Raw genomic sequence first — 15,081 nt, forward strand, 5'->3', positions numbered from 1 at the left:
TTTGACTAGCACACTCCTCATCGCGGCAATCATATTGCATTCCATCCAATTTTGCTAATTACAAATTGTCTTCATGCACCTAGGGTCTGACGAGCACTTTCTGGTATCAATGGAGCTTCGGGATGGTGCACAATCTATACCAGAGTGCTTATCTAGTAGATTTAATACATGCGCACGTACGCGCTCACACATTTTGTTTTTACTTAAAAATACAGCAAAGACAGCAGTACATCCATAAAGGGCTGAAAATGAAGCTTCTTACTTTTGTAACTTGACATTGTTTGTATTTGAAAGAAATACTGCAGTAACAACTGTAGCCTTGCTCTTTACAAGCAAAAATGCAATCACTAAAAGTATGTCAGCTGTGATATAAAGTAAACAAATTAGCATAACAAAAGCCACATGGTGCCTTCGCAGCCAGGTGGGCAGGAGTGGCAGTGCGTAGCACACGCTTCTTGATTAAACCGGGGTTCGAGCCAGTGACCACCAAATACGGAGGATGTGGAAAGGTCAGGGAATGACCACCGCATATCCCCGAAGCAATATGGCTTTAGTTGCTAATGCTCCTAAAAAAAAAAAAAAAAAAAAAACCAAACAAAAGCCACAACTGTGACTTTAAGATCCACATTTATAAATATTTATTGATCACAACATCATTATAATAGGTTTGTTATCAAAAGTGTGGCTTATAAGACTATAGATGAAAATGGATTTCATTAACAAATTTATGTACTCTCACTTCTAACCTTAATAGGTTGGAATTAAGAGTATATAAATTTGTGAAGTAAATTGAGAAGCACTTTAGAAATACAGATAAACCAAATTTCGTCAATCAATAAAAATACCAAAAATTCCATTCAAACATGTCAGCAGAGACCAGTATTCAGCGAACAAGCCTAATGATACGAGTATAAAATACTTTCGAAAGATTATTCTTGAGAATTATCCACTGTTAAGCAAACCAGCATAAAGTTACTGCACAAAGAATAAAGTAATTTTATTTTTCATATGTAGCATCAGCGTTTACTTTTCTATATAAATTTTTAAAGCTATTTTTATCTTTTAATTTCAAAAATATTATAAAATTACCTATAAATTATTTATTTAATAAAATACTAGGGGGCTCTGCCCCTTCTCACTTCGTTTGCCAATCCCCACTGATGTATACTCAAGCGAGAAAACATTCGAGTCTACATCAGTCCGTTTCACTCTTTTAGCTGGTTCCATCAACGCTTCTCCGTTGTTATAAATGTAGATTTGGCTGAATTGTGGAACATCTCTAACGGACATTAAACTCATCGTTCCTTTCACCATGGCACTTCCTTGTATTCACATCGTATAAGGGCCGCCACCACTCTGAACGGTGCCTCCGTAGCCAGGAGTAGGACTGCATAGCACACGCTTCTTGATTAGATTCGGGTTTGAGCCCGTGACCACCAAATACGGAGGATGTGGAAAGGTCAAGGAATGGCCATTGCATATCCCCGGAGCAATATGGCCTTAGTTGCTAATGCTCCTAAAAACCAAATGACAACATAACAATAACCACTCTGAAAGTCATTGTTTTTGGCATTAAAAGACACGAAGACGTAAATATTGTTGTAGACTTGAACGTTTTCTCGGGAGCATCTCCCTTTTTCCGTGTTATCAAACAACAAAGTCTTTAAAGCATCTGGATATTATTATTATTATATTAGGGTTACCCATAATTGATTACATAAACCCAGATTTGTATCTGTAAATTGTGTGTGTTCTCTGGTCGATTTGCCTGTTTGGCTGGACAAAAAAAAAAAAAACTGCTATCTATGCCCGAGACCAATTAACTCAGCCATGGAGTAAAAAAAGCCCATTAAAGTTCCTTGCATTATCAACAGGTTTCGAACCTGGGCGTTTTCCACCCGGTGTGGGGAGGACGGTGACGATACCACTGTGCTGCCTGCACAGACTAAAGCATCTGGATAGGTATCTGCCTTCAGCAAACATACCTTCCCTCTGTTCAACACGAATGTGCAGCTCTTCTGAGTTCGCTGTGAAAAGATAATCCACTGCAATGTTGACTATCTACCATATCACCTAAATCGCAATATGATACCTCAGTGGTTTGTTCATTGTCGGGATCTTGAAGATCTTATGTTAAGTCTGAGCCATTTAACGGTTCACAGAGTTTCGGCCTGTTTTTGGTCCATATTAGCTATCCGCTTCCTGTAGCATTGATTTTCCACTTGCTCCGTCATCATGGAACTTATTCTATGATTAGTTCGTAACTTTTCAGTGTGTTTCTCTCTATATTTCCGTGAAGACTCATGACGCCGTCATGAATCTTCACGGAATCGGTGATTGCCAATCTAGGTCCTGGCATTGTGTTAATTACTACATTAGTATGTATAATTAGCAAATCAAATATCATGGATTCAGACACACCTGGACAAACACACTGATCAACATCTAATCAAGTAATGATCTATGTAATGCATGAGCAATATTGTTGCATCCAAAAGAGCAGGACTAAACTATTTACAACCTATACAAATATTTAAAATATTTACAAATATACAAACTATATCGGGTCCCTTCATCAGCTAACATTACAATGGAACATCAAATGATGCTGGACGTGGTCATGTATTAGACAGGGAACCACGTACACGAGGTTGGTGAACATTATGGAGGCAGTTATGGCTTGAATAAGTGATGTAATTGCCTCGCCCTCTTCTTCCATTGGCTCAAATAAATATCACTAGGAGGAAAACTTTTTTAATGTATAGAAAGAAAAACATTAACATACCATGGAATTCATATTGTGCAGCTTTTTCAAGTAGCTCATCGTTCAGTGCAGATATTGTTTCCACAATCAACTGGCGAATTTCTTCTTGTTTACAATTTGCAATAGACATCAAAGACTCGTATAATTCTGATTCACGATGTCTGGCATATTCAATACGTTTTGGTGTAATCATCATATCCCAGGTCATGTCAAAAGCACTCAAAATGAACATGCGTAAGCACTTATTATGTGCATTATTGAGAACTGTCGCAGCATTTACCAAAAGAGATTGTAGAATCTGCCTTGTAAAAAGGAGAATGCTAGAATAAAATTTTAAAAATCATGAGCAGTAATTTTTGTAAAGATTTTCACAGGATACTTTATTTGCAATATAAATAATTATGCTACATATTTCTACATTTTTATATGCAAGATAGGACTGAAAGTTCCAAGAATGAATTTATTAAAAATATCTGAACCTCGAATAAGAACTTTATTTTATTTCATAACCTAGAATGTTAAGATTATTTATTTACAGTAAGCGGCATTTTGATTGCACTGTATGGAAAAGTTTATTTTTCTGTTGTTGTACATTATTTTTTTTTTCTGCTCTGTGGTTATTTCATATTTGTTGTTTTTTTTTTAATGTCACTTTTGAAAAGGATCTATTAAAGTTTGCTTTTTTATTGAAGAAGTTAGCTTCAGAGACTGAAGAGGTCATCATAGAAGCATACAGTGAAAAAACTTTATCAAGAGGATATCTGAATGCACTTCAAGGATGGATGAGATTTCACTGAGGATGATGCAAGGTGTGGGAGACCTTGCACTCTAACAAATAACAACTTGTCTTCTGGGTTAGAAGACATCATTTGGATTTGTCATCAAATAAGAACTGAAGACATAATGCTTCAAAGTGGAATATAATACTTTAGTTTCTAAATCATCAAGTCTGATCTCAAACATGAAAAGATAATGCAACTTCCCATGGTTTTTTTAACAATAGATCAGATGGAAACAAGAGATGAACTGATTTATTGTGAATCTGAAAAAAAAAAAAAAAAAAAATGTATTCTAAAGTTATGCTAAAATATTTTGATTATAAATGCATAATTAATTATGAATTTATACCAGGTTGTACTGTTAATATGACTAAACACTTAGAAATCATGCAAACTGGTATTAAAATCATTAAACAGTTGATTAATGATTAATTAGTAAATCCCAAATAAACTGATCACTGCTACCTAGCACATTTATTGGAAAATGAACGTTTAATTAAGGGACGATTTCAGGGAGGAATATAGAATAAAGAATTCATCCCTTTAAGAATAATTTCACTCATGATCTGAGCAAACATTTAAATCAGAATATTTAAAACAGTAATCCAACCACAGAAATGAAGAATAAATTTTTATTTTTATTTTTTTTTGTAGTTGTTGGCACATCGGCTTCTGTGGCCATAATGCACCTCCCAAGGTTTTTGCAGTACTTTGATCCAAGCCCGAGGCGGGATTCGAACCCGCGACCTTTGGGTTGCCAGGCAGGCACTTGACCCACCTGGCTAGCCCGGTCGGCAATAAAAATCTTGTATGCTAAACAACATAAGGCTGAGAATGGTCATGAGAGAGAGAGAGAGAAGCACCACTGGTGAAGAGACCATCACCAAATTGTGAGCTGAAGTCCCTATAGGACCAATAACATTGATTAAGTACTTTGAAGGATGAGTAAAAGATTGAGCGTTCGGCACATGATTAGCATTTACGCATATTCTGTTAGCTGTATTTGTGTGTTTTGTTCAGCTCTGCCAGAGATTTCCCTCTATTTCACAAGGTTTCCACGGTGAAGACAGAAGTGTGTGTCGTGGGTACGTGTAGTTTTGTATGATTTGTGGCCACTTAGCTACCAGGAAACTTCAGCTCTTGAGATCTGTAGTACTTGTCCGTGGCACACGAGTTGGGACAGGAGTAAACCGGGCAATAATGGGGCTGACCCCAACTGCCTAAGCGAGGCTGGGGTGAGCCCAGAATAAGTATGAAAATGAAGAGTCATTGAATAAGACGAAAGTTGGAAGGATGAAGATAGACATTCAATCTTCACTTTTTCCTTGCAGGTGGATGGGTTCCTCATAGGGAGAAATCCATCCATCTGCAGGGGGAAAGTGAAGGGTGCCCTTAATGGGAAGTGAAGAAAACCTTGCATTGGATGAAGTGTCCTTTGCAGCTTCTTGAAGATCCTAACCCAAAAGGGAATTGCAGAATAATCCTACCCAAAAAAGATTTGAGATTGTTGTTGTTGTTATTTGGATTTTAGGAGCATTAGCAACTAAGGCCATATTGCTCCGGGGATATGAGGTGGTCATTCCCTGACCTTTCCGCATCCTCCATATTTGGTGGTCACGGGCTCAAACCCCAGTCTAATCAAGAAGCATGTGCTACGCACTGCTGCTCCTGCCCACCTGGCTATGGAGGCGTCATTTGAGATTGAGTCCAACCCTGGAGAGGTTACAGAATCCCACACTGCTAGGCTGGGATGTCAGTGTCAGCAATGGCTAGAGCTAATCTAGGATTGTATCCCACGTTGGGCATGAGAGGTCCCACACTAGTCATAATGAACCATATCAGCAGAGGCATGTGCCTGGACAGAAGGAAAATCTCACAGTTGGGGACACTGAAGCCTCAATTTCAACAAAGTAGATCCCACACCATATGCAATGAACCTGGTGTCAGTAGAGGCTGCAGCCTTGAGTGTGTTGGATTACACATTGGGGCAGAGTGGGCTAAACGTCAACACGCAGTGATTCTCATGCCAGGGAGAAGTGTCTGGCATTGGGGAGCAATGCCAAGTATAGGCTAATCTCACACTGGAAGAGACTACAATAATAGTAGTCATGTAGACACCACACTGGGATGGCAAAATGTCAGTGCCTAGAGATTACTGGAAGGTGTGTGGATAACTGGCAGGTTAATTCACCAGTGTTCTTGCAAATTTTGCTGGAGATTTCTTCTAAGCATTTAAAAAACAGTCTGTGCAAAGTTTGTGAAAGACTTCTAATTCTTCTCTACAGGATGAAGAGCTTCTCCTTGCCATGGGGAAAGAAAGCAGTGTAGTTTCCAGTGTGTTCCTTAGGACGTTATAGTCTAGGCACACAAATATGTTCCCAGCTCTTGTCAATACTACAGGAGCAGAAAGGGTTCTCAGAGCCCAAGACTATGGTATGTCCAGGAGTTTGTCATGCCCACCCAACAAAGGTATTTCTTTGTGACTAGGCCTTTTTCAATCCTGCCATCTGGATTGCCAAAGTGGGTTAAACTTGAGTAATACCCAGAGCTAAGGAGGTAATTATCTCTTTGTATAAGACAATGGTCAAGCCACAACTTGAGTACTGCATACATATCTGGAGGCCTCATTTTAGGAAGTATGTAGAGTTGCTAGAACGACTACGAGAAGGACAACAAGACTGGTGTGAGGAACATAGGGGTGTGCTCACAAAGAAAGCCTTAAGTTCTGCAAGTTGCAGCATCTGGAGACTTTAGCCAGCGGGTAGTTGATTGCTGGAACAGACTTCCATCTGTTGTTGTGGAAGTTGATAGCTTAAATAAATTTAAGGCTGAACGAGATAACCATTTCGAGTGACCGGATGGGCGAAATGGGAAGGGGGTTTTTTTTTTTTTTTTTTGCTGATGCTGTATAAGCTTGCTTTCTTGCATCATATGCCTCAACTAATGCTAATTTCTGTATGGATGCTCTTCCACAGCCAATATAAAAGACCCCAATACATAACCTCCATTGTAATTAGGATTGACTGGTATTCTGTTAGGTAAATGAACAAGATGTATGAGGTCATCAGTATCTTAACTGGCTGGTTCCATGTAGCTAGAAAACTGAAGCCAGCTGGAACTGTGAATATTAAAATCACCAAGGAAAATTCCTTCACTGTTAGGAAAATTAAACTAAAGGAAGTAGAGTTTCAAAGAAAGGAAGTCAGAGTTCTGTGCAATTAGCAGAGTTGGGAGAATGAGAGAGGCAACAGATGAATTTGACAGAATTGGGGCAGAGAAATATTAAGCCAGAAGAGATTCCCAATTGATAAGGAATATTAGACCAAACATACATGCAAGTACTACCTTTTAAGTGAATCATAAAGCAAATAATTAGGACAACTGAGATGAGTAGTTGAGGTAACTGATAACTAAGAAGACTGCCAGAAAAAGAAAGTGAGGCTTGGCAGATTGTAGACTGAAATGAGAATCAGTGAGATTGGAACAGAGACCACATATATTTGTGAAATGAATGAAGAAGTTTTTGGGAGGTTTAGATCTTTTTGCAGATACGTTTGTTCTATTAGGTTGATCATTCATAATGCATTCAGTAGATAAAATAAAAGTGGAAAGGTGAACACATATGAATTAATGAAATTTTTGGATATGGCACATATATGCACATAGCACATATAGTATCCTGCAGTACTTAGCTCCTTGATATAACCTGGCCTTGACAATACCCCTCTGCATACACACTATTTGGACTCCCTCCAGTCACTAGTTGATCCAAATGCCTTCTAGAAAGTTACTAACACATTTGGTCAGTGGCCAGCATGTGAATACCATTTTAGAGCCATACCCTTGAATGTAACAAATATTGGATCTTGCCATGATGCCTGTCATAACCTAAAAAAACATCCACTCATGCTACATAAAGGAAGAGATGGGACTGCCATAGCTTTGCTCTGGACCCTAAGTGCTGGTTTTGCCATTTCAAGCCTCCAATAAAGCAAAGTAGTGGTATTGCACTGGATAATGAGTCATGTACCACTTAATATTGCTTAGTGGCACAGAGGGGTGGCATTCCGTTGTGATGTGAATACCACAATCAACTCTGCTTAACTGGCTCACACTTGGGCAGTCGCCTTCAGTACACTAGATACAGTATTTCACATCTTGTACATAGAGGGATATTACTAATTATTCGGTGCCACCGAAAATCCTGTCAGTCGAAATCGACATACCGATTGTATTTAAAAAAAAAAAACAAAGTTAGTCTATATCTCAGAAATTGTTTTTACAATAAAAAATGTTTTTCATGTAAACAAAATGGCCACTAAAAACATAATTTTATTATATATATATATATATATATATACAGGAAACCCTTGATTAATGCGGTTTTGAACAATGCGGTTTTAATTAGTGCGCAAAATTTTTTTGATACTATCCCCTTAATATATGCGTTATCAAATTTGATTAGTGCGCTGTTTTTTTCTTGCGGTGCTTGGCAACTCACAACGGCGCCTAAAGCGGCAAATACGTGATACGCACTCACCAGGGTCTTCTAACTTAAATGAATGGGAATCGACTCCAAAATGCTCAACAGCAGCACCCCATACCACTCTGAAATTGAAATTTGCTCTGGTAACTCATATTCTTTTATTCTTTTATTATTAATATTAAACTTCTTTAATATTATGATATTAAAGAAGCAGTTGAGAACATACACAAATCGTGGGAAGAAATGACGAACAACTGCATGAGAGCTGTCTGGCAGAATCTTTTGCCTGAATGCGCAAATGATTTTTGCGGTTTCATTAATCCTGTCAACAAAGTTATTGATGAAATTACTACAATTGGAAAAGACCTCGGCTTTGAGGAAGTAGATTCAGAAAACGTTAGAGAATTATTGGAATCGCATTCAAAAGACTTAAGTAACGACGATCTTCTTGAAATCGAGCATCAACATGCATACGAGGAAGAAGACGAAAATGAAGCAGAAGAAAAGCAATTTGCTCCCAAAGAAATTTCATTCAAAAAACTTGAACTATTTAATACATTTTAAAAAGCAAAAGAACTCATACTAGAGATTGATCCAGATGCAGAGAGAAGCATGAACGTTCGTTGAGGGTTAGATAAGCAAATTGATTGTTATCGCAAAATCATGGAGGAAAGGAAGAAAGCTACCACTGTTCAATTGAAGTTAGATAAGTTTTTTTTTGCAAAAAATAAAATTTAAATCATACTATCTTTTTTAAATTTATTCCTTAATAATTTAAGAACTATGCAGTGCATTATAGGTACGTATTGAGTAAGAAAAAATATATTTTTACAATTTCATAATTTTCAAGGATTCATTATAATTATTCCCATTGTTTCTTAAGTTTGATTAGTGCGGTTTAAATATGTGCAGTATATTTCAAGGATTCATTAGCCGCACTAATCAAGGGTTTCCTGTATATATATATATATACAGCAAACCCCCGCTATTCGCGGTATCTGTATTCGCGGTTTCGCGTATTCGCGATCACCGATTTAATATAAAATGAAACCTGAAAAAATGTGAATTTTAAAGCGCTGTGAATATTTTCCGCCATAAAAAACATGGGCGTGGCTAAAATTATCTTTCCCGGTCAAAACAGCGCTCAGTAGGTGGGGGGGAGGGGTGAAAAAATCGCGAGCGTGGATGTTTCTCGGTAATCCTTGTTCAGTATGTGTTAGTCATGGAAGGTTTCGTCGTTTGCTTTTAATTTATATGCTTATAAACTGAATAAATTTATCAATTTATAAATTGATATGCTTACAAAAATGATAAATCTACCGTTTTGCAGTGTAAAACAGACTTTTTCGAGTGCGTTAACGGAAGAAAGTGACTTTATTGTGGACAAGTTCTTTCTTACCCCTACAAAAATATGGCTACGAATAAAAAGAGAAATGTGAAAATATCAAAGAAGGTGATTACATTAGCGAATAAAATTGAGTTATTAGACAAAATTTCTAATGGTGAAAGTGTCTCCTCAGTGGCAAAACATTATAAAATCAATGAGTCAACGGTACGATCAATCAAGAAATCGGAAGAAAAAATCCGCCGTAGTGTCCGTGAAAACGCGCTAATTGCTTCAAAAATTTGCTCTGTAACTCGTGATGTTAAATTAGAAAAAATGGAAAAGGCTTTAAATCTGTGGATAGAAGACCGAACTCGAAATAAAATTCCGTTAAGTTCACTCATCATTCGCGAAAAGGCAAAACTCCTCTATCAACACTTTAGCGAAACTGCTGATAGCACTGGCGGGATGTTTTTTTTTGCTAGCAAAGGCGCTGGTTTGAAATTTCTAATAAATATTACATTTAATATTAAATTGTTTCTTATTTTCATTTCGATGCTATATGCTTGCATTTCACTATGTACTGTCTATGTACATGTCATATTATGAAGGTACATATAATACATACATAGACAAAATTTTAGACTAGTTTTTCTTATATATTTCATACTTTGGAACGGAACCCCTTTATTACTATGGGAGCCATAACTCAGTATTCGCGTTTTCGGTATTGCGAATTTCTCAGGAACGTAACCCCCGCGAATAGCGGGGGTTTACTGTATATATAAAGTATATCAGTTCACAAAAACCACATTACTGACAATAATCTTTAATGATATCGAAATCACAGATTAAAATTTGCAAAAAAATCATACAAATTATAATCAAATGTTTAAGTATTATAATAATCTTATTATACTTCAATAATCTTAATAATAATGCTTAAATAATCTTAAGTATCATAATAAGAAAATCAGATATTTTTTCTTGTTACCCTTTTCAAAATATCCTGCCAGTGCCCATGGTCATGCCTAATGTACTTGTCAAAGAATTCGTGAAAGTACAGCTAATAACAAATATCGTTAAAATTTTTATTTTTTATATTCTTTCTATACAAAATTAATCTAATATGGTAAATTTTTACTTATTAAAAAAACATAAATATATAGAATTATATTAATATATTTTTACAATATAGTAGATACTATCAGGATTTTGAGCCGGACCCCTAATTATTAATATTTAGATTGATGGAACTGATGGATGCAAGCAAAGAAGTTGGAATTGAATATTATCAATTCAACAGCATTTTAGACTCCCAGGTATCAATCCCTAGCCTGTCATACATGGAAGAATGTCTCTAACAGGCCAGGGATATTTTTGCACATTGTCAGCTACCCAAACAAGGACCACTGTACGTCAGTTCTCTCATCTTTCATAATAGCATCTGGTAGGTTCTCACTATAAAATTCACAAACTGATATTGAAAAATATCTATTTCTTTGTCATCACTGATGTCATCAGAGACATTTCATGAACAACACAGACAAATGGTTAACGAACTAATCAGCAGCACAATGTTTGCGATAAACTTTCCCATATGTGTTCACAAGTGCAGTTACAGTGTTATTCATATGCATTTTCTTAAAAATAAAATAATAATAATAAAAAAAAAAAACATGAAATACAACTTGATTGGCCAAAGAGCAATGACTTTGCTGGTACCATCTTATTGACTGTAGTAAAAAGTCCAATCATTTCAGTGAGTTTACTGCCCAACTCCATAGGAAGAGTTTCTTCATGGAATTTTGAAAACTTGTAAATATGAAACTTTGTGCATAAGTGCTTTGAGATATTAATTTTTCCTGATTATTTTGGCTTGGTTGTCTAAATACTTTTTAAAAAACTTTTTGAAAAAATTAAAAAAAAAATAAATAAATAAGTTAATAAAAACTTGTTATTACTTCATTTTTTATGCAGTATAATCTTCCACACCACATCCATTTATGTTTCATCAACTTCTGGATCAGGATTCCAGATAGTCTTGTTTTATAAGCAGAATTTGTACAACAATGGCTGCAATCTCCTCTTCCTCCAATTTTAAAAGATTTTCATTCCTCCATTATAAATCATGTTTACAATTACTTTGAAACACAGATAACAGCTGAAAGCATTTACTGGAATATTTCAAGAAAAATTCATACTAAACAGATGCATTATTTGAGTTATACTTGAAATGACCTGAAATGGAAAAAAGATATATTTTCTTCAATGAAGGTAGTAATCAGCATTAGTCAAGTTCTGCTAATGTCACTTCAAGGTGATTATGTGCTGATCAGATCCAATGAAGGTTTAGAATTTCAAGTATTTAATATACTTTTAGCATAAACTTTATGGGTTTAGAAACAAATTTTGGAAATTGTAGACTTGCTTGATGTCAAAGCTAGCAGACTTTCTATACTGAATTCCTAAGATCCCAGTGTTTATTTATGGCCATCACGAGTTTGTTTGCATTCAAACATAGAATGCATAGTCAGCTACCAACCTAGAAATCTCAAATTTTGATTTTTCTGAAATGTAATGTTAAATCTTATTCATTTTTAACTTAAATAAAATCACCTTCAAGAAACAATTTGTCATCCAATAGAACAAGTTTTACATCAAACTGAAATGAATCAGTTAAAAAAAAAGTCTTTTTTTTTTTTTTTATATTGTGCTGTATTTTTCAAATGATAATCCTCTATCAAATTGCATTTCAGTATTTTAACAACGTGAATTTCGGTATTCCTCCAGTATGGTTTTCAGCTTTGATCGGTACTGATTATAATATTTTTTAAATGGAGACCAATGTAGCCCAAAAAAAAAAAATTCTTTAGAGTTGTGTATGTAATACATACACAAAATAAATGCACCACAAGGCCACTTTCGTGCTAATTTTCTGTAAAGCTCTGATTTTTCTCACACCATGTTGCTATGCATTGGAAGTGAGATATTTGGAAAACAATTTTTTTTTTTAGGATAACATGACTGCTGTTACTAAAGGTTTTTGCTCTCATAGTCCAATATAGTACTGGAATAAAATTATAATGTTCGCTACTTTAAACAATTGTGCATTTTTTCTTTTCTCAAAATACTGAAACCTAACCAACATAAAATCTGTGGATGTGACTTTTTTTGTGATGTCGAAAATAGGGTTAAGAAGCTTCATTTTAAAATAAAATTTTAATACAGACATCCTGTCTGTCATCATTACAATGCTTGTAAGAACATCTCATTGGGAAATAATTAAAAGAAACTGCATTCTGTAGACTCTCTGAATCACTATTTTAATCATAATAAACTGGCCATTTTAATACAAAATGATTATTAAGATACAGTTTCAATTCATATCATGTCAGTTTTGAAATATTTTTAATGTGGGTATTCTGCTGTCAGAAGCCCAAGAAATTAAATTTATGGATTCACAATGTGAATTATATAGAAGTCAATAAAAGTATTTAAATTCACATAAAACTTAACATAAAATATTATCAGAGTAGCCCTGGCTTCTATTATTTTATGTATAATTTTTATCTTCTGTTGCACATTAAAGAAAACCTTACCTTCTCGGAAATTCATCAAGATTGTCTATTAGCTCACTCTCAACCTCTACAACTCCACTAGGCCTTTGTCGTAGTTTCTTTTTAATATCTGGTGATAATGTACTAAGAAAACCCATACCACAGAGTTGCTGGTATAAAGTTGGTTGAGTAGAATTTGTGTGCACATCATACGAATCTCTTCTTCTTCTAAAAGAATAATGGTGAATAGGTGATGTATCTTGGTAAGAATGCGGACGATTCCAAGAAAGCACGCTAGGACGCATAAATGAAATACTATGCTGTTCTGATTCCGTAAGATCTGATATATGGGGTCGTACACAAACAAAAAAAAAAGGCAGCTTTGGAGTTCTTTTTTTTATTTCTATCAGTTCTCCAACTTCCTAAAAAATAAAATAAATTTTTTTTTTTTAAATTAATTACTGGTCCATTTAAAATACTTTGTTTTAATGCCATATAAATATTATGGAGTAAATGTGATTTACTCAAAAGTACTTCATTTTATACAAGAGAGCTAATGACATGAAACTTCACTATATAGTGTCTGTAAATTACATGTATTCTATGTTCGTTTAGTTCTCACCCCAGAGGGAAAACTGGTTTTTTATCCTGAAAAAAATCTGATACAGAAAAATACATGTGTGATGGCAATAAAAGCCACCATCATCCAAAAAAAGAAAAATCAAGTCACTCCTGACCTCAGTTTCCTTTGAGATGGAGATAACTGTAGTTGCTTGTGTGGCAGCAATGAGGACTAGAGTGGTATAGGCATATCTAGGCATATCTAGAGTGGTATAGGCATAACAATACTAAGCTCATTACAAATTTTGAATATTTTGAGAACAGATATGGCTTTCCATTTTAAAGATGAAGGTGGGGGAATTGAAGACAAAAATTAAGAAAATATTAAGACACACAGTCTGAAGGATAACAGTATATACAAACATATTAGCAGAACAAATTATTGAAGAAACAAGTTTCTTCAATGACAAATCATAGCCTGGCTATGATTTATAAGTGATTGAAAGGAAAGTGTCACACGAGTACAAAATGTTTCATTTTTCTATTTAATTTTGTTTCGCAATTAAATTAGATGTAAAGAACAGGCAAGTGTATAAACTTTATAGATTCAACATTTTAAAGGAATTAAAGTCCTGTAATAGATTTATAGAAGTATATGTTTTTCAATATCATTTAAAGTTAAGCAAATGCAAAAAACTAGCATGGTCATAACCAATAAACACAAATAAATTAAATAAAATAAATTAAATTGCATAACCTGCAAAACAGCATTATTTCTTTTTGAAAATTTTCTTTTAGCATTAAACATAATCTTAACCCATTATGTGGGCAGGTCAAATTTCCTAATATTAGCAGACACATGGGCACTTGGCAGGCCCAAAAACCGGAAGTTTATAGCATAGTAAAAGTGTATATATGATATAGACGTTTTGCATTAATCTTTCTCCAGACAATTATTGACTCCATACTCATCTAATTTGTAAAAGAATAAGAGAACTTTACCTCAATATGATATGTAGAACACTTCTATATGATACTCTCCAGTTTATATTGAGGTAAACTTCTCTTGTTCTTTTACAAATATTGATATCAACGAACATATTGAGCATTATAGCTCTGGTTCATAGTCATTTAATATATCATATTCATACGGATAATGTCTATTAAAAAAAAATAATTATATATATATATATTAAATCTAATTTAAAGTCAAAGACAGTTGATGGAAAAATAAAAAATGAATAAGCAAGGTATGACAAGAAAAAAAAAAAAAAAAAAATATATATATATATATATTCCTGAGAAATGCCACGAATACCGAAAATGCGAATACTGAGTTATGGCTCCCATAGTAATAAAGGGGTTCCATTCCAAAGTATGAAATATATAAGAAAAATTTGTCTAAAATTTTGTCTATGTATGCATTATATGTACCTTGATAATATGACTATGTACATAGACAGTACATAATGAAATGCGAGCATAAGGCATCGAAATGAAAATAAGAAACAATTTAATATTAAATGTAATATTTATTAGAAATTTCAAACAAATCTTTCAATCCAGCGCTTTTGCTTTAGCTTAAAAACTTATTCCGCCAGTTCTAT

The 15,081-nt window shown here is 34.7% G+C and overlaps 1 protein-coding gene across 4 annotated transcripts in view; it reads right to left on the bottom strand.

Moving 5' to 3' along the window:
- Nucleotides 1-15,081, bottom strand: part of LOC150086843 (dual serine/threonine and tyrosine protein kinase-like) — a 130,332-nt gene that overhangs the window by 91,215 nt on the left and 24,036 nt on the right. For all 4 annotated transcript variants that reach the window (XM_090371620.1, XM_090371618.1, XM_090371619.1 and 1 more), the window contains exons 5-6: nucleotides 12,956-13,335; nucleotides 2,786-3,084 (exon numbers count right to left, since the gene is read on the bottom strand). In XM_090371620.1, the coding sequence (XP_090227746.1) occupies nucleotides 2,786-3,084; nucleotides 12,956-13,335 (679 nt within the window). The remainder of the gene's footprint in view (nucleotides 1-2,785; nucleotides 3,085-12,955; nucleotides 13,336-15,081) is intronic.

Source organism: Mastigoproctus giganteus, chromosome 4 (genome assembly GCF_048544385.1).
Source record: "Mastigoproctus giganteus isolate SK-2022 chromosome 4, ASM4854438v1, whole genome shotgun sequence".
NCBI lineage: Eukaryota > Metazoa > Arthropoda > Arachnida > Uropygi > Thelyphonidae > Mastigoproctus > Mastigoproctus giganteus.